The sequence below is a fragment of the Mustela lutreola genome, chromosome 8, assembly GCF_030435805.1.
Source record: "Mustela lutreola isolate mMusLut2 chromosome 8, mMusLut2.pri, whole genome shotgun sequence".
In the NCBI taxonomy this organism is placed as follows: Eukaryota; Metazoa; Chordata; class Mammalia; order Carnivora; family Mustelidae; genus Mustela; species Mustela lutreola.
This window is the reverse complement of record NC_081297.1, coordinates 61,700,639-61,719,720: the sequence shown is the minus strand read 5'-3', so window position 1 is coordinate 61,719,720 and position 19,082 is coordinate 61,700,639. Positions and strand designations below refer to the sequence as shown.

At 50.0% G+C, this 19,082-nt stretch overlaps 1 protein-coding gene across 3 annotated transcripts; it reads right to left on the bottom strand.

Annotated features, from left to right (window-relative positions):
- Window positions 1-1,732: 1,732 nt before the first annotated feature.
- Window positions 1,733-18,537, bottom strand: CALCOCO1 (calcium binding and coiled-coil domain 1). Of its 3 annotated transcripts, XR_009356676.1 has the most exons (17): window positions 18,411-18,529; window positions 16,065-16,246; window positions 15,419-15,521; window positions 14,458-14,648; window positions 11,899-12,057; window positions 11,349-11,497; window positions 9,220-9,310; window positions 6,914-7,069; window positions 6,454-6,708; window positions 5,862-5,987; window positions 5,275-5,370; window positions 4,781-4,889; window positions 4,358-4,557; window positions 3,843-3,949; window positions 3,524-3,595; window positions 3,013-3,316; window positions 2,818-2,864 (listed from the first exon to the last, which is right to left on the bottom strand). XR_009356676.1 is itself a non-coding variant. In XM_059185138.1 (16 exons), the coding sequence occupies exons 2-16, from the start codon at window positions 16,218-16,220 to the stop codon at window positions 2,684-2,686; spliced, it is 2,151 nt and encodes a 716-aa protein (XP_059041121.1). In that variant the 5' UTR covers window positions 16,221-16,246; window positions 18,411-18,537; the 3' UTR covers window positions 1,733-2,683. The 3 variants fall into 3 exon arrangements, 2 of the variants coding, with proteins under 2 accessions (XP_059041121.1, XP_059041120.1); XM_059185138.1 differs by lacking the exon at window positions 3,013-3,316 and having other exon boundaries at window positions 1,733-2,864; window positions 18,411-18,537; XM_059185137.1 differs by lacking the exons at window positions 3,013-3,316; window positions 3,524-3,595 and having other exon boundaries at window positions 1,733-2,864.
- Between the last annotated feature and the right edge of the window lie 545 nt (window positions 18,538-19,082).

Sequence of the window (19,082 nt, the reverse complement as noted above, 5' to 3'; positions counted from 1 at the left end):
AGTGAGGATGAGAACTGGCTCTAAACTTCCCAGCCTGAAGGTGTAGAGAGCACACAGGAAGACACACGAAGGACAGAAAAAGGAGCAGTTGGGAACTCTAGATATCCAGGTGAAGGGGTCTGATGAGGACCTGGGGGACTTCGTGGAGGAGCAGACCGTACAGTGGGTTGGGGAAGGTGAGGCAGAACTGGGTTGGGGAGAATGGATGGTGAGAATGACCCCTGTGATGTTCTGCAGGTGGGAAAGAATACCTATGCTGCATCTCGTGTAAGCACTATGAGCCAGGCAGCCTGTGTCAATGGCCTAGTGTGGCTACCCATATGGCTCCAGGGCGGGGCAGCAGTCTGAGTGGCATGGCAGGGGCTGCGGGATGGGGGCAGGGGCTCTGGGACCCTGTTTCTGTCTCCCTTCCCCTCCTTTTGCACTAGGTGGGGCACCCTTCTGGAAGCCAGGATGTCTGGGTTCCAGATTCTTCCCTCCCCAGCCATCCCCAGACATAAATCACAAGTGATTTCATTAAATGCACCTCCTGCTGGGGATGTTGGCTCATAATTCCTCTCTGATTAACCCCCACTACCCCGGCAAGTTTATAGGCCAAGCGAGGAAGGGGGTGAGGGGGAGGGAAAAAGGAGGGATGGGGGGAATCCCAGGCGGGTGATGGATGCCTCTGTCAGCCCAGCTCGTATTTATTAATAGTCTTAATACGGGAAGCAATAAAGGAAGAGAGGGATTCTATTAATTAAATCATTGTTATAATTAACTTTCATTAAAGGAGGATCAATAAAGAGGAGTTGAGATGGAGAGAGGAGAGATCCATTATCTCTAATTTCCTTGGAAGGGATTCAGGGAATGAGATGAGGTTGCTAGGAGACAGCGACGAGAGGGAAGAAGGAAGGATGGAAGATGTCATCCAGGTGGGGCTGGGAGGAGGGTGGATTGGGGGGATTTCAGGTGGGTGGAGAGAGAGATCAGTGCAGGTTGCCAGCTCAGAGGCACTGAAGAAAAAGGAGGGTGGCTCCTAAGGGAGCTTCTGGGATGGGGAACAAGGGGGCTATAGGCAGGGCCGGTGCTGGGTGCTGCTGAGAGCCTTGGTGAGCGCATAGGTCCTTAATAAATGCTTTATGATGCCGTGTGTATGTCTAGCCTGTGAAGCTGGTTAGAGTGGATGGGTATGTTTTTGTGACAGTGGAGTCCGAGTGTGCATACGTGCACATGAGGACGACAGCAGAGGGAGAAAAGAAGGCAGGGATGGAAGGAATATCAAATAGGCTATAGAAGTACGCAGTTTAGGGTATGTTTTACTAAGTGGTTCCTCAAGGAGGGGTGAACTGCTGGTGGGAGTAATGCCTGCCTCTGGCCCACAGTACAGGGACGGCTGCTATGGAGGGTGAAGGTCTGAGCAGGGGAAACTTCTGCCTTCTGAGACATGCACCTGGGCCTACAACTCTGGGTCCCACCCCGCCCCACTCCATGTCAGGGCCCATGTCAACCCATCAGTCTGCTCCTGCCGCCCTGCCCTCCGGCCACTGCAGTCTTTTCCAAGCCAGACCCCAGCCCCCCAACCTGAGACAAAAACCCCTCTCCTCCTCGGCCTATCAGGAGGCACAATGTGGAAATGCTGTCAGGCACTGTCTCGCATAAGGCAGCAGGGAGTCCCCTCCCTCCCTTCCCCTTCCCCCCCCAGTATGGTCCAGGAGCCAGGCATCTGGGCCCTCATTGCTCTAGTCACACCTCATGATAAGAACACATTTTATTAGAATTGGTATACATATCATATAAATATATTTGTCCAAACTACAGATCGAGGGAGGGATAATGAAGGAAAGCTCTTATTGCTGTGGGGGAGCCTGGAGAGGGAGGAAGGGGTGAGAAATGGGGACACCTGGGACCCTTTGTTCCCCCCATCCCTCACAGAAGGCACAAATACATTATTTCTTTCCATGTGAGGACACTGGGGGAGGGATGGCAGAGAGGGGCAGGAGCTAGAGTACAGAAAACCTCAAAAATACAAAAGAAACCTCCAAACTTCATACCTAATGGTGTGGGAAAGGCTGGGGCGGGGTGCAGGCCATGGGGCTGGGATGGGGGGGGAACAGAAAGAACCACTGAAACTCAGAACTGAGAGAGACCCAAAGAGGCCATGATGCCCATGCCGCCACCGCCTCCATGCAGGACCCTGAGAAAACCCAGGTAAACCGGCACAGACCCCGACTAAAAGTGGGTGGGGTGCCCCAGGAATTGGCTTTGGGGCAGCAGTGTGTGTGTGTGTGTGTGTGTGAGAGAGAGAGTGCGAGTGCCTGTGTGTGTGTGTGTGTGTCTGTGGCAGTGTGGTGGCAGTGGGGTGGTGGCTCGTGTCAGTGACAGAGCAACCAGGGCTAGGAGGGGGTGATTCAAGTCCCCCGGGGGATGCTCTCCTCCATCCTGGTTCCTCCCAAACAGCTTTCAGGGGGTGAAGTCAGCCACTGCTTCCAAGGAGGGCCCCTGCCTGGACAGAAGAGCCCCAGGCAGGACAGGATGAAGGCAAGAGCTTAGGATGAACACGGTTCAGAGAGCGGTTCTTGGGGAACAGAATATCATGGAGCCCCGCGTATCAGGAAAGATATTAGACCTAAGTATATGTCTGTACGTGAGTGTGTGTCTGTGTGTAAGTGTATCTGGGCATGTCCTGGGGTGAGGGGTGAGCTCACTCAAAGGTAAAGGGGTCCTGGGTGCTGAAAAAGAAGTGTCCATCCATGTGGTCCTCCAGCGCATCCTTATCGTTCTCGGCCGGGAACCGCTCCTTACAAATGGGGCACTCCTTCCATGGCGGCGGGGTGGCAGGGCCCCCAGTGCTGGCCTCTGACAAGGGACCCACTGCAAAGCCACTGCAGGAGACAGAGGGAAAGGAGAGGGTCAGTGCGCTCCAGTGTCCTCCTGCCTTATGGACCTCGGGGAAAGGGATCCATGCCCCTGGGCTCCCAGGTCCCCTGGTTCCTCAGGCAGCTCCCTGGGGGCTCTCTCTCCCCCGCTCACCCACAGCATCTTTCTCGCCACACTCCTGGAGCTTGGTTTCCTGGCTTTCCATGTCCTCTCTTCTTTAGACCCTGCCAGTTGCTGTGTAGTGCGCGGCCCATCCCCCAGCCCCCTGCTCTCCTCCCTCCATCTCCGTCTGCTGCCTAATGAGGCTGAAAATGAGTCTGACATCGTCCTTCATCTTCCTGCTCCAGCTGAGAAGGATGACAGCATCACCCCCTCCCTGCCCTGAGCCCATCTCGCCTCAAGGCAAAGCTGGGGGCTAGATGATAAAATCTCTTTCCCCCTGCCTTCCCCTCTTGACCTGCGAAAGGAAAGGGAAGGCCCATGGGGCAATCTGATACCTGAACCCCCCCGCCCCAGCAGCTGCATCACCCAGAGGGCTTCCCGGGGGAGTCAGGGAAGAGGGACATCTCAGAGCTGGCCAGATGGATTCCAGTCTTCTCTCTCACCGCATCCCTGGGGGCATCAGCCACCTCCCTTCCTCCCCAGACATAGCCTAGGTACCTACCTGGTGGCTGGGGAGGGGGAAGGGGCAGGAGAGAGGGGATGCAGGGCAATTTGGGCTCCACGGAAGATGGTGCTAGAACAACACAGAAGCCAGTTAAAGGCAGGGCCCGAGTGCACATGTGCCTTGGTAAGATGGGGGCAGGAATGACCTGAAGGCACCTGGGATTTTGAGTGGTGGGTGACTTTGTGTCAACCATACCTTTTCCTGGCTGGGGCCAAGAAGAGGGAGCTTGGGTAAAGGGCATGGGGACTATGCACCCGGATGCCCTTTCCACTGGCATCCTCCCACCTCCCTCCTGGTCTGCCCATGTTGCACTCACCTGGCCATGTCATAGAAGGCATTGCCCAGCTCAGGAAGCAGCAGATTGGCCTCCTCACCCCCACTCTGAACAGCTGCCATGAGGACTGACTTCTCATCTTCAGCCTCCTGGGCACCAAAGAGATAGGACTGGGTTTTGGGGTAGTGAGGGTCCCAAGACAGGGTAGCAGCCCATTGGAACAGGTGAGAGAAGAGTAGTCTAGGCCCAGACAAGTGGACAGTGGGCTGCAGTAGGAGTGAGGCAGGACAGGAGTTCTGATGGGGACCGGCGGGTAAGAAGCAAAGTGGGGAGCAGGGGTGGAGAGCAGTAAGGCTATTGGGTTGGATTGGGTTTTGGGGTGTTATTCGTTGGATGGCCTTGAAGAGAGGCTGGGCCTGCCTCCTCTCCCTCAGGGTAAAAAGAGAGCCCTGTGAAGCTAAGACTTACTGCTCCAGAGGCTAGGCCACTTGGGTATGACCCACCCTCCCCCTTCCCCCTCCCCAGTGCCCCTGGCTCTGTTTCTCTGCACTGCTCACCGAGTCAGAGCTGCTGTCCTCAGCTGGCCCTGAGAGGTGGGGGGCAATGGGAGCCGGCTGACTGATGACAACCAGGGGAGAAGCCTCCTGTGGCCCAGCAGGAGAGGAGCCCGAGTCTCTGCGCTCACACAGGCCATAAGGAGGGAGCCTCATGTCTTCTGGGGACTCATCCTCTGAGTCTGTCAGAGCTGCTGGGCAGCCTGTCAGTGAGGAGAGGGCACAGAAGGATGAGCTGTTAGAGGCTGGCTGGGCTGTCTCCTCTGGATGAGGGATAAGGTTAAACTAGACAGGGGCCAGTGTCTGGGAAGGAAAAGGGCAAGACACAAAAGGTGGAAGCAGCTCCCAGAGGGGCCACACGCAGCTCTCCCCAGCAAGGAAATGGGGTGAGGGGAAGTGGTGTTACAAGACTGGGGGTGTACAGACTCAGCCCCGAGGCCGCCTCCTCATCCTCTGTGGCAGTGCCCTCACTCCACTTCTCGTCTGCCACCTTCTCCAGGCGGGCCTCCAGCTTTCTCATGTACTCCAGCAGCTCCTGGCGTTGGGGGTGGAGAGGTGGGTGAGGCTGGGAGGGTGCCCACCCTGCTGCCCTGCGGATCCCACCTCCCTGGGCACCCAAGAGGAATTCTGAGTTCCTCAGGATGAGATGCCTTCCCTACAGTGGGGGGCACCTCAAAGTGGAGCCTCACTCCCCCCTACCCAGGAGCCCTTCTTTATCCCCTGCATCTCTCCCTCCCTGTTGGCAGTCCTCTCCTATCCTGTCAAATCGGCCAACGAGAGGAGGCATGGTCCCATTTTTCGCCTCTGGGCTCTCTCAGAGATAACAGTTTCTAAGCCAAGAGATGGCAGGAAGATCCGAAGTTCCCAGCCCTCAAGTCCTCAATTCTGGCATCCAGGGAGCCTGAGTCATGGGTTCGCACCTGCTTCTCCTCCTGCAACTGTTCCTTTTCCTTCTGGAGCACACGCAGGGCTGACCGCAGCTCTGTCAGTTCCCGCTTGCTCTCTGACAGCTGCACCTGAGGGAGTGGGGAGCCTAGAATGTGCCTCCAGGAAGCCAGGCTCTGCGACCTGGACCCACCAACCTAGAGCCATGTCTCTCTGTGCCTCTGTCCTTCTTTTGCCCCAACTCACACAAGGGAAGTCCCGACATGCTTCTTCCATGACTCCCGTCTTGATCACAGGAGGCAATCGCCTGAGTCCCAGACTTTGCCTTTGGAGTGTGGGCCTGGGTGAGGGCCTCGGGGTTGGGATGCAGAGGCCCTGGTCATGGCAGGGCACTCTATAATTCTCCTAAGTCACCCCTGAGAGGCTCAGGATATGTGTCTTGAGAACAGAAGGGGACATTGTACCTTTCAAACCAACGAGCTGTGGGACAAGTGCAAGGAAGAGACCACTCAACATGGAGTGAGCAGCCAGGACTTCTGAGCCCACACCCAAGACAGCAAGAAGGGGCACCATGGCCTCAGGAGGCCACAGGACTGGACTCATGGGTGGCTGCACGCCTCACCAGGCTAGAATCCTTTTCCCGGGCCAGTTCAGTCTTGAACACTTGGTTCTGGGTCTTCTCCTCTTGAACTGCCTTTTCCAGTCGCAGTATCTCTGCACTCAGCTTCAGGATCTTGTCTTTCTCCGCCTGTGACGTGGCCGAAGAGGAACATGGGAGGGGAAAGGTGAAGGAAAACAGACACTACTGGCAATAACTCCATTGCTCACTGTGCTCCTTCTTTTATTTAAATGAGTATTTGGGGAGCAATTTCTCCCTTTCTTGGCTTTCCCATTCCCTATACTTCTCAGTGAAGGAAGGGACATGCCAGAAGGTGCCTTGCTAATCAGGAACGGGCATTACTGATGGGGCCCAGTTCCTGGGGCAGTAAATGTTTCTGAATCAAGATGGTAACCAAGGAAGGTTCTACAAGGGACAGGGGCACCCTGCTTAGGGACAGGTCGTCCCTAAACAGTGAACTAACTGTACCTCCTTTGGAGCCCCTCCCCATCCCTGAGTTCTTGAAGATCCTCATCCCTCTGTCCTCTGAGGGGCTCTGGCCCCATGGAGGTGGGGGCAGTGGCTGTGAGCTTGCCAGGTGCCCCCATCCCTCTACCTCCACACTCTGCAGCAGCCCCGCACGCTCCTTGCTCCACTGGCTTTTTTCCTCCTTCAGGTGCAGGCTGAGCTCAGCCAGCCTGCCGTTGACTCCGGCCACTTCCAGGCGACTGCGGTGGAGCTCGGCCATTGTGCGGTCCCTGGCTCCCGCTGCACTGGCCAGCTCCTCCCCGAGAAGGGCGGCTTTCTGCTGGCTTGAGGCTGCGAGCTCCTGGGCTCCTCGAAGCTGCTCCCTCAGGGGCTCCAGTTCGGCCTCAGCAGACAAGAGAACATGGAGTTAGGGTTCCCAATGAGTCCCTCGTGAGCCACAGAGGTTACCAGGCTCTCTGCTACCCACCACTGCCTCTGGGCTCAAGATTTGCCCTGCTCCATCTCCAGCCTTGTCTTTTCCCCCAGACTTTTCTATAGTGAGCCCTTGGAACTTCCTCTATTTCCTGTTGCCTGAGGGCTTCACTCACCACACGCTGCTGGGCCTGGCCTAGGGTATCCTTCATTTGGGCCACCTTGTCCTTCAGTCGCTGGGCCTGAGCACCCTGTTCCTCCTGCCGGCCCTTTGCTTCCTGTAGCTCCAAATTTAAGCGATGGTTTTCTTCTTGTGCCATTTGGAGCTCAGCCTGATGGAGTGGTAAATAGGTAAGGAAAGGGGTGTTATGTATTTGGGGTGGCTGGCGGGTGAACCACTGTGATGAGAGAGGTCAAGTTTCTGCTTTCCAGGTTTAACACAAACCTAAGTATTCAGCTCTTGTGGGCCCTTCCCAGCCATTCTCAGCCAGCTGAGGGTCTCAGCTCAAAGCCACTCAGTCCTGAATATCCAGTCTCCAGCTCCCAACATGAGGTACCAGTATCCCAGCCTGGGCAGGTTCTTACATGCATCTAGGTATCCCATGCAGCATTTCTGCTTCTCTGCTCTTCCTTTTAGTTATTTATTTTAAAAAGATTTTTATTTATTTATTTCAGAGAAAGAAAGCAGGGGAGAGGGAGAAGCAGACTCCCCACTGAGCAGGGAGCCCAATGTGGGACTCTATCCCAGGACCCTGGGACCACAACCTGAGCCGAAGGTAGACTCTCACCTGACTGAGGCACCCAGGTGCCCATCTGCTCTTCCTTTTAGATCAAAACTCAGTCTGGATGTACCATAAGGCCCTCAAACTCAGCACATTCTACCTCCCACTCTACTCCTTTCTGCTCTTAGTTCCACCCATGGTACTATTTCTCAGGTCACTCAGGCTGGATCTGTCGGTGCTATGCCTGCTTGGCTCTGTTTTCCTTAACGACCCACGAAAAAGCTTTCGGACTCTTCATGCTCCATCTTGTTCACAGCCATTTTCTCTTTTCTGCTATCGCTGCAACCATGTCAGCTCCGGCCCTGGCCATATCCTACTTGGATTATTGAATAATCCCGTAAGTAGTTCATCTCCTATAAGAAAATCACATGAATCTTCTTTAAAGTTCTGTTTTTTAAGTACGTGTCACGCTCCCCTGAAAATCACTGATGTCGCTCACTGCTTACAGAATAAAGACTAAACTCCAAGTCCTCTCCAATCTGACCTAGGCCTTATCTCAAACTCTTCACCCACACATTCAATTGCCTGAGTGTTCTGGGCGCTCAGCCTTTGTCCGCATATTTCTCTGTTTCCAGAATGGCCTCCCTCTCATCTCTGTCTACTCAAATTCTCCCTACTCCTCACTGCTGAGCAAATGGTTTTCACATATTCTTCTACAGAAGCCTAGGGCTTGGAGGAAGCCATATAGAGGTTCTGCAAATATGTGATCCGAGCTTCTTCTAAATTATTAAAAAAGAAAAACCAAAAAAACCCAACACACAGACTCACAAGTTAATACAAGTCTCAATCCACTGCCATATGAGTCTAGGTTAATTAATTTTTGTGCAAACCTCAGAATGAAGTTTCTATTGAACTGAAAAGCACACTGAGATGGCTAGGTGGACAGTCAAACAATGGCTGTCCCTGGCACCTCCTTGTGTGTGAGACTCAAAGTGTCCTTGGTACTGCACAACCCAAATACAATACAGAAATATTCTAGCTGCTGAGGCTGACAGAGCGGTTACCTATAACCTCTGATTTCAAGGTCTGGCATCTATCAGAATTACCTTATTGCTTTGTTACCTCCTAAGTCAACACTGTACATTTGAATTTATAAAAATAAATTTATAGTAATAAAATACTGCTTTTATCTATTTAGTGAGGTTTCACAGAAGACATAAAACTTTACTGGGGAGGTGGGGCAGAAAGCCAAAAAGGCTGGAAAATACTAGGCCAGTTTATTCCCCACTTTTGCCTTTTTTTTTTTTTTTTAAAGTAAGCTCTATGCTCAAGAGTAGGGCTTGGACTCAGGATCCTGAGATCAAGAGTCATACGTTCTGCTGACTGAGCCAGCCAAGAACCCCTATGCTCCCTTTTTTAGTTTTTATTTTTTAAGGATTATATTTATTTATTTGAGAGAAAGAGAGTGAGGAAGAGAGAACATCAGCAGAGTGAGGGGCAGACTCCCTGCTCAGCAGGGAGCCTGACATGGGACCACCCAGGGCCACCCCACCACAACACTTTATCATTCTTCCCTGATGATGCTTAACATATCTCACTTTGACTAAACCTATTTGGGTGTACATTTTATGCTTTCTAGGAGAGTGCATACAATGTTCTCTTAACATTTTTATCCACTCTGGTGCTTAGCACTCAGACAGGACTTAATTAGTAAACACTGCAGGGACACTTCAGAAGGCGAACCGACTCTGAGCCCTTACCTCGCTTTGCTCCTTGTCTGCCTGCGCTTCTTTCAGTTGCCCGAGGAGCTTCTCTTGTTCCCGAGTCAGGGCTTTCACTGTGTCCCTCACCCTGTGTGAGTGGGGAGATGGAACGTCAGATGACCGACTGGTCACCAGAGAAGCAATGAGGGACTCAGACTTCTGTCTTGAGCTCTTCTACTGGTGCTCCTCTAGGCTCAGACCTCCACTTGTCTTTAGGATGTTCAAATCCCCAGGCCACGGTGATCACGTTGTAAGCCCCAAGTACCCAAGATTCCTGGTTCTAGAGCACAATCTAGAAAAAAGTTTTGCTTTTCTCTTTATGTATCATTTTAAGGAATGTTCCGTGGATAGCTTCCTAGTTGTTTTCGTTCCATCAAGAGACCAGAACCCAGTCTTTTTTTAGGCAAGGAACAGCCGTGATTGATTATAAACTTTGGACCTAGATCAGAAGTTGGCAGACTTTTCTGTAAAGGGCCTGACAGTAAATACTTCAGGCTCTGCAGGCTGGGAGGATTCTGTGGCAACTACTCAACTGTGCCACTGTAGTATAAAAGCAGCACCAGAGCACATGTACGTGAATGGCATGGCTGTTCCAATAAAACTTTATTTATGAACACTGAAATATGAATTTCCTATCTTCCTTTTCATATCTTTTTTTTTTTTTAACCATTAATCAATTGTCAAAACCATTCTTACCTCACAGGTTGTACAAAAACAGGTGGCAAGTCCACATTTGGCACATGGGCCATTGGTGACTGACCCCTGGTCTAGACAGTCCCTAATCTCTTCCAGACGCTCAGTCTGATCCCAGCTTTTCTAGTCCATGATTTAGAACCTAGACATTAAGTAGCTCCCTAGGGCAAGACTAACGTATTCTGCACTGGAGAGGTCTCAGGGAGTAACTCATGTTTTACTCTGGGCCTTGGCTCATGTGCTTCTTTCCTTTAAGGAGTTTAAAAAATAGATATTAGATGTGCCGATCCTGAATGAAAGAGGCTTAATTGTGTGATTTGATGAAAGAACGAACTAGGGTGTTTCTCCTGGTGAAAATCTGAAGCACAGGCATAGCCGGTGCTATCCGGTGGAAATAATAGCTGTCTGGTAGAAGAAGGAAATTCATTCTGTGTGGCTCCAGAGGTCTAAACCAGGACCAAGGGAGGAAAGTAAGAGGAAGGAGTTCTAGAAGGGAAAGTCTGGTTCAATCCAAGAGATAAAAAATTGACAGTTGTCTGATATTGAAAGAGGCTGCTTTTTGAAGTAGCCACCCTCTTAAATACCCTATATTCCTCCCAGTGCTAACATTCTATGACTCATGCCTTTTTTCAGGAGATTCTGTAATGTTCCTGGATCATTAGTTTGAACATTTCCTAACAGTGAGAACGGAATTTAGTCTTTTTCTTTTTTTGAATTTATTTTCATTTTCTATTATTTTTCAAATAATAGTTTTTTCTTTCTTTATTTTTTTAAAAATATATTTATTTACTGAGAGAAACAGTGCTTTTGTATGTGCATGCTCACTGGAGCAGGGGCACAGGGGTTGGGGGGAGGGGCAGAGGGAGAATCTCAAGTAGACTCTGGGCTCAGCATGGAGCCTGATACCGGCTTTGATCTCACAACTCTGAGATCATGACCTAAGCGGAAACTGATGAGTTGGATGCTTAAGCAACGGAGCCACCCAAGTGCTCCCTCTTCTTTTTTAAAAAAGATTTTTAAGTAATCTCTGTGCCCAATGAGGGGCTCAAACTCACCTCCCTCAGATCAACAGTCACCCACTCCACTGACTGAGCCAGCCAGGCGCCCCTCTAATCTTTGCTGTGGTAAAATCTGACATCCATCCTCTCTTATCTCATGTTGACTATTCTATCCATTCTCTTCTTCCAAGTCCTCCGCTCCTGGCTCCTGCTTAGCCTTTGCTGTACCATAAATAGTAACTATGATGACTTCTGAAGGTGAGGAATACAGAATAGGATCAGGAAAGATGGAAGAGCTCGGCAGGAAAAGATTTCCCCTGTAAGTGGGATAACCACATGACACAGCGGGTTCGCCTGCTGCCTGAAATGAGAGGCTGGAGTTTGGGGGTGACAGGAAATGAAAGGAAGGAACAGGGGCAGAGGAGGTCCTCTCACCTGTCCAGCTCCACCTCCTTTGTCAGCACTTTCTCACTGATGGCCTGAATGTCATCTTCCAGCTCCAGGATGCGCGCCACATGGTCTCCCTGTTGCTGACTCAGGATGTCCCTCTCTTCTATGAGCTCCCCATGGGACCGGGAAAGCCCCTGGAATTAAGGTTACCTCAGAAAGATGAAGTTGAGACTCACCTCTCAAAGAACAGAACAAGGCCTTAGGAGGAGCATACCAGAATTTGACTGTTCTCACCCCTCTACCCTGTCACCTTCCTTGAGAAAGAAACTGCAAGGGAACATTCCCTTGCTGGTGAACATGGCCACCTCCACCCTCCCTCACTACTACTGCGAGCAAAGAATCTTATCACATTATGTTTGCGATGTGTCTCCTGTCACCTCAAGCTTAATCCCACTTGTTATTCCCTAAAGCTAATTTTTGATGCCAGAACCATCTTAAAAGTCCACTAGTATCTCTCCTTTTCCATCTTCACTGGGTTAGATTTTGGACCCTGGGTGAGCAGCCAGGCCCCACCCTCACCTGGCCCAACTCCCACCTTGTACTGCTCCATCAGCTCAGCGTGCTCCTGCCTGGCGGTTGCCAGAGCAGTCTCAAGATCCTGGACTTGATTCCTCAGCTCTGTCACCTGTCCCTCCAGCTGCAGCTTCAACTGCATCAGGTCATTCCTCTCTTGCTGGCTCTCGTCCAACTGGTTCTACAGGGGGTAGGATGAAGAGGTGGGCTGTGTTTGTGATGCTCCCGTCGCTATCACTATGCAGATGCATTCGGGGCTGGGAAGTTATATCAGTACAGATATAAAGAGGGGAGTTAAGGGGAGCCTTGGGGTGTTACTGAAGCCTGCCCACCACCAGACACACCAGCTCCGGAAACCTTGGAAGAAGTCTCTCTTAATCCATGCAGACAAAAGGGATGGCTCCCTGAATTTTACCTTATCTATTCTGGAACCTGACAGATATAGGTTTACGATTTCTACAAGCTATTTCACTTTGAATGGGCTACTTACCTTCTCCGTGTCTTTGTCCTCATTTGTAAAGTGATCTCTTAGTATATATTGTTGAAAGGTAATTGTAATGAGAATAACAAATGTAAAAACAGAACATGGAAGACATCCAGATGGCCAAAAGACACATACTCAACATCACTCAACATCAGGGAAATGCAAATCAAAACCATAACGAGATAGCACCTCACATCTGTCAGAATGGCTAAAATAAAAAACACAAGAAACAAGAAGTGTTGGCAAAGATGTGGACAAAAAGAACTCTCTCACTGTTGGTGGGAGTGAAGGCTGATGCAGTGACTGCGGAAAATGGTATGTAGGTTCCTCAAGAAGTTAATAATAGGGCGCGTGGGTGGCTCAGTGGGTTAAAGCCTCTGCCTTCGGCTCAGGTCATGATTCCCAAGGTCCTGGGAGCCTGCTTCCCCCTCTCTCTCTGCCTGCCTCGTTGCCTACTTGTGATCTCTGTCTGTCAAATAAATGAATAAAATCTTAAAAAAAAAAAAAGAAGTTAAAAATAGAACTACTCTATGATGTAGTAATCGCACTCCTAAGTATTTACCCAAAAAGTATGAAAACACTAATTCAAAGGGAAAAGTGCACCCCTAAGTTTATAGCAGCCTTATTTACAAGGGCCAAACTATGGAAGCAGCCCAAGTGTCCACTGAATACTGAATGGATAAAGAAAACATGGTATACACACACACACACACACACACACACACACACACACACACACAACTTTCACTTGGCCATAAGCAAGACTGAGGTCTTGCCATTTGCAATGACATGGATGGAGTTACAGAGTATTATGCCAAAAGAAATAAGTCAGTCAGAGAAAGACAAATACCATATGACTTCACTCATATGTGGAATTTATGAAACAAAACAAATGAGCATGGGGGAAAAAAGAGAGAGAGAGAGAAAGAAACAAACCAAGAAAGAGACTCTTAACTACAGAGAACAAACTGCTGGTTAGAGGGCAGGTGGGTGGGGGTGGGTGAAAGAGGTGATGGGGACTATCACCATTATCATGATGAGCACTGAGTAATGGAAGGAATGCTAAATCACTGTATTGTACACCTGAAACTAACATAACACTGTATGGTAACTACGCTGGAATTAGAATAAATAAACAACAAAACTGATTATGGGGTAGGAGTGCACACATGTCTGACTTAAGATACAAACATCTTCTTCCTATTCTTGTGTTGATTCTGTGTGTTCAGAGGGTTCTAGAAGGCAAGAATTTACTTCCATCACAGACAAGTTACTCATTCTCACCTCCTGAGCCTTCTCAAATCTGTCCTCTTGTCTGGGGAGTGTATGTACTTCCTCCCCCAACTGTCCCTGTCCCTTCTCTGCCTTTAGGAAGTCTTTGCCAACATTTGCCCTCACTCTCTAATTCTTCTCTGTTTGGTCTATTTGGTCCAATGGGCAAAGAATACAAGCCACACAAAGTTTTTAAATTTTTTGGTAGATACTTCAAAAAAATAACAAGAAACAGGTGAAATTCACCATAATAATATTTTGTCTAACCCAGTCTACCCAAAATATCATTTCAACATGTAATCAATATAAAAAATTATTGAGATCTTTTACTTTTTAAAATACAATGTCTCCAAAATCCTTTGTGTATTTCACCCATATAGTACATCTCAATTTGGACCGGTCACATTTCAAGTGCTCGAGAGCCTCCAATATTATCTAGGGCCATACTATCTGCTTTCATTCCTCACCTGTCCTGGACATAGGTCTCATCCTCCCCTTCCTCTGAACATTCCTTCCCTGGAGTGGCCTCCCTCCACCCTTTATATCTTCCCCTAGGGCCTAGAACAGGATGTGGCACTTGGGAGGAATGCTCAAAAAGTACTTATGAAATCTTGAGTGACAGTGGCCTGTGGGCGGCTTGCTTTTCTGCCCTACATGCTTGTGTCTATGTTAGACCGAGACTTTCTAAACGGCAAGATTGTGTAACTCCCAGCAAGGTCTTTGGTTGAGGCCAGAGCCCAGGGGAGGGTTAGGTGAGAAGGGGTCCCTTGCCCTGCTGCCCACCCATTCCTCAGCCTAGGAGCAGCTCTGCTGTACTGTTCTCACCTGCAGCACGGTGGCCTTGGGGACAACCAGCAGGATGTCAGAGCCACCATCGGTCTCCTCCAGGGTCACCAGCTCATCCATGGGCCTTGGCTCTCGGAACTGGAAAGGGGGGCTCTGCCCACACACCCGGCCCTGGCGGTTCACATATCGGAACTGGTAGAGCTGGGCTCCAGGTTTGGGCAGGTAGCTGGCTGTGGGAAGAGGAATGGACCCGGGATATGATCCCAGGCCCTCAAGTGTTTGACACGTCTCCCTTCCCCTTGATGTGACTTATCACCCACTGCCCTTGGCTCTAGCCTCTTGTTCCCTGTTCCATATACTGTTCTCTCTCCACTTCCCACAGGGTATTTCCATATCCTGGGATACTCCTGTCCCTCCCTTCTGCCTAGTCCTGTCCTTCCTCTCTTTCCCAAACCTACCATCATCGTCATGATGCTAGCTACCATTTACTGAGTGCCCACACTGTACCAGGCACTACGCTAACCCTTTACCTGTATCACTTCAAACCTTCATATTGTACCTATTAAGCCAGGCACCCCCTTTTATTGTTAAGATAGTAGACAGAGAGATTAAGTAATTTGTCCAGGGCCAAACAGCTCATAAGTATTAGAGTTGAGATACAAAACCAGGTCTTTCAGAATCTAACACCACCTTCTTAATCTTTGATCCCACCTTTCCTTCCCTCTTCCCTACCCCTAGCTCCCTAAGAGGACTTCCTCTTTTTTTTCATAGGAGGCAGGATTAGTGGTCCTCTATAGCTCCTTCCATCTCTAAGTCCCTGATTCTATAATAATCCCACAATTCTATGTCTGCTGAGCCCTGCTGGATATAGTTCTTATTTTCTTTATTTGCACTTCTTCTTCTTTGTTGTCTGTGCCTAACTTTTGTTTCTGAGCCCACTTTCCTCTACACCTCTATGCCCCTGGCTTCTCCATCCTGGACCTTCCATATTCCCTCGTACCTTGGAACTGGACGCTGGCGTGGACAGGGGAGCCATCAGCCGCACTTTCGGGCACTGAAGACCACACAAATGTATGGTAATCCCGAACGCAGGCAGCCTCCACCTGTGAAGGACCATGGTGGGAGAGGGGTAAAGTGATGGAACTATAAGCTATGAATGGCAGAAAGGGCTGAGGGATTGACCAGGGACAGGATGCTGTTATACGGACAGGGATGATGAGAGACAGCCAAAGTGGAGGGACATTTTGTGGCAGAAGAGAGGAAGGCTAAGGGGCACCTGGGTGGTTCAGTCATTAAGTGTCTGCCTTTGGCTCAGGTCATGATTCCGGGGTCCTGGGATCGAGCCCCACATTGGGCTCCCTGTTCTGCAGGAAGCCTGCTTCTCCCTCTCCCACTCCCTCTGCTTGTGTTCTCTCTCTCTCTTTCTCTCTCCGTCAAATAACTAAAATCTTAAAAAAAGAGAAAGAGAGCAGAGGTAAGATGGGGAGAAGATGAGCTCTGCTTACATAGAAGCCCTCAGTTACCTGTGACATCTTTTCCCTTCTTTTCTACCAACATGAGGTTGAGAACCCAAGGATTAAGTCACTCCCCTTATTCCAACCAACTCATGGCCCATAAATCTGAGCCAAAAGAAGGTTCAGAGATACCTTGAAGATGCCAATCCAGTCGCTGGCACTGGGCACGGTGCCTGGGGGAAGGGTATAGTGACATTCCACCTTGGTGTTGGGGATGTAGGTCCGGGCTACATTCAGAAAGTTGACTCCACCTCGGGAAGGTGCCCGGCTTAGTGATGATTCTTCCATCCTGCCCTGAAGATATCGGCCCTCCTCTGAAATAAAGGGTTAATATCCTACAATCTCTCCAATCCAACTCTTCTTCCCCCCAACTCCATATCCACCTACTCACAGCTCCTGTCACTACACCTGGAGATGAAGGCATATCTCGTTTCCAGCCCCTGAGGGTTAGACAACCCTTTGGAGGTATCATTTTGGTTTCCAGAACATAGGTCTGGCCTTCTGAGTCAGTCCCTATCCTGTCTCACATTGTTCCTTTCCTGAGTCATAGATTCTTCCTAGAGTTAAGTTCTCTCTCATTTCTGTTCCCTTTTCACAGCCCCATTGACCAAGTCTCAGTATCCAGGGCTCTGCCTTCTGAGTCCCTCCTTTTCTACCTCTTAACATCCTGAGCATTCCAAATCCTTCAACCTCCACCTCCCCATCCCATCCCCCGTATCTTTCAGCTCTTGGATTCAAAATCCAACTGAGGTGTGGGGTCCCTCATTCTGAGTGGGTCTCCTTGCACACTCCAGCTCTACCCAGGACGACTCATGACATCTGAAAACAACAACTAATCTCTGAGAAAGTAAAGACTGAGTCTTCAGAGCTGGAAAGTGGCTCGGGGGGATCAACAGTCCCATCCTCAGGCCCCTGAGGTCCCAGTTCTCTCCCCTCTCAGAGTTGTCCACCTTCATGAATTTAAAAAAAAAAAAAAAAAAAAAAAGCTTCTGCTCTCATTCAAGAGACAAAGTGAAAGGGAGGATATAGGGAAAGACAGGTTTTTTCTCTCCACTTCATTACTCCAGGAAGTTAAGAATTCTGGAGGCGGCTGCTTCAAGGGTGGAGTGAAACACTCGGCAGGAACGTGGTGGTGTGGGGAGATGGAATGTGGGAGCCTGGAGCCAGGAAAGCCCCACCCCTGGTAGGGAATAGCCTGGAAGGTGGGAAGTAAGGGGCCCTGAGAAGGGGAAATATATATGTGATGCTGAGAGAAGGGAGAGATAATTCAAACAGAACCTAACATTATTTTCTTCAGCTCTTGCTGGGAACAGAACTAGAAACCTACTGGTTTGACTATGTTAACCCAGCTGCAGTATTTTCCTATTTTCTTTCTGCCCTCTTTGGCCTCGATTCTAAGTGCCTGGATGGGGAACTGGAGGCATGCTGTAAGATGGGACTGAGAGGAAGAGGTGTTCCAAGTTGGGTGGAACTATGCGTATGGGGTGAGGAACAACAATTATCAACAGAACTCCTCAGCCTAAGGCTGTGAGACGGCCCTCGCCATCACTGCTCTCCAGCCCACTCATCTTCATTGTATGTCAGCTGCAGAAGATGGCATCCAATCAGCCATAGGTACTCATGTGCACACCCCTAAACATCACAACTCCATGTCAGGCTGAAGTTGGGCCCAGGACTTTAAAAAAACAACAGAAATTCAGTAGAGAAGGAAAGGTGAGCCAGTTCTCAAAAAACAAGCAACCTCTCCCTCCAAAATAAGGACTGGATTCAGGACAAGAAGTATCTTGGGGGTTTGATCTCTGAAAAGCCCCCAGTCAAAATTAGCCTATGTTTTCTCCAAATACAATTCTTCTGATGGTCTAAGTAGGGATGAGTTGTCTGCAAAGATCTAAGCCTGGGGAACACCAAATATGCCCCACAAAGAAATCCATAACAGCTGGAAACATTCGCCAGACCCGAAACAAAGCTCTGGGCACTTAAAGTGTATGAGTGTAGCTAGATTCAAGTGTTCAAGAGGGAGGCGAGAGTCCCTCCTCCCAACTTTGCAGGGCTCTAGAGTTCCTTAACATTCTACCACTTGGGAGGTTTTTTTTCCCCCAGCGATTCAGCGCAGTAAAGGCCTTTGGATTGGGGCGGGAGGGTAAGGAGAAAGGGAAGGTTTGCGAGGGTCAAGTCTTGCCTGGAAGAGAATGAGTAAATATTTCAGCTTCTCCCAACTACCTGAAACGTAACAAGCTTTATAGAGAAGGACCGAGGAGAAGGTGAAAACAGTTAGGGGGCACCCTCCTGATCGGGGGGCCCCCCTGAGACCCAGAACTCTTAAAACAGTAGGGGTGGCTTCTCCACTACGGAAAGTATTAAAACCCAAAACTTCCGGCATCTCCCTTCTACAGTTCCCTTAGGTTACCCTTCCACAGACTGGAAAGTGGGGTGACCCCCCCGCATCAGATCGCCCCCAAATTAGGCCAAGTTTCTTACCCCACTCTCCGATCAGCTGTTCCCTCACCTTCCACCAACAACAAAAACAGCAGTCCGACTCCTGGAGGGGAGGGAGAAGAAGGGACGCGAGGCCTTCTGGGGTTTGTGGTTTCTCCGCCCTCTTTTGTCGGAGAGCTGGCTAGGATCTGGGACCACATATCCCAGGAAGCCGTGCGTGAGGAGGGCGGAGCAGAGGGCGGCCTTGGCGACTACCTCCCTGCGGCAACTTGGGAGGCGTAGTTCTCACGTCCATGACTGTAAACGAGGGTGTGTTCACCAAAGGACTTCACGGCCCATGATTCCTCAAAAGGGGGCCGGCTGTATTAGTGGCGACTGCTGGTTTGTAACGTACGTGGTGGGTGGGATGGTGGGGAGGAGTTAGGGCCCTAACGCCGCCTACGTAAAGCTTTACGGGGGTGCTGAGCACGTTGCGTTACGTGCTCAGGTTTGCTTTTCACGACTAGCATTGGGGTGGATAATGTTATCCGCACTTTGCAGATGAAGACATTAAAGCCCAGAATGCTTAAGGAACCGTTCTAAAAGTATCAAATCTATGCAATGGTAGAACTCCAGTGCTGCACGACCCCCAGCTACCTACTATTTAGGGACGGGGAACTACTGGTTGTGGTAGCAGTTTCTTCTTTGCTTCGACCTCAGGGGCGGCCCCTGTAA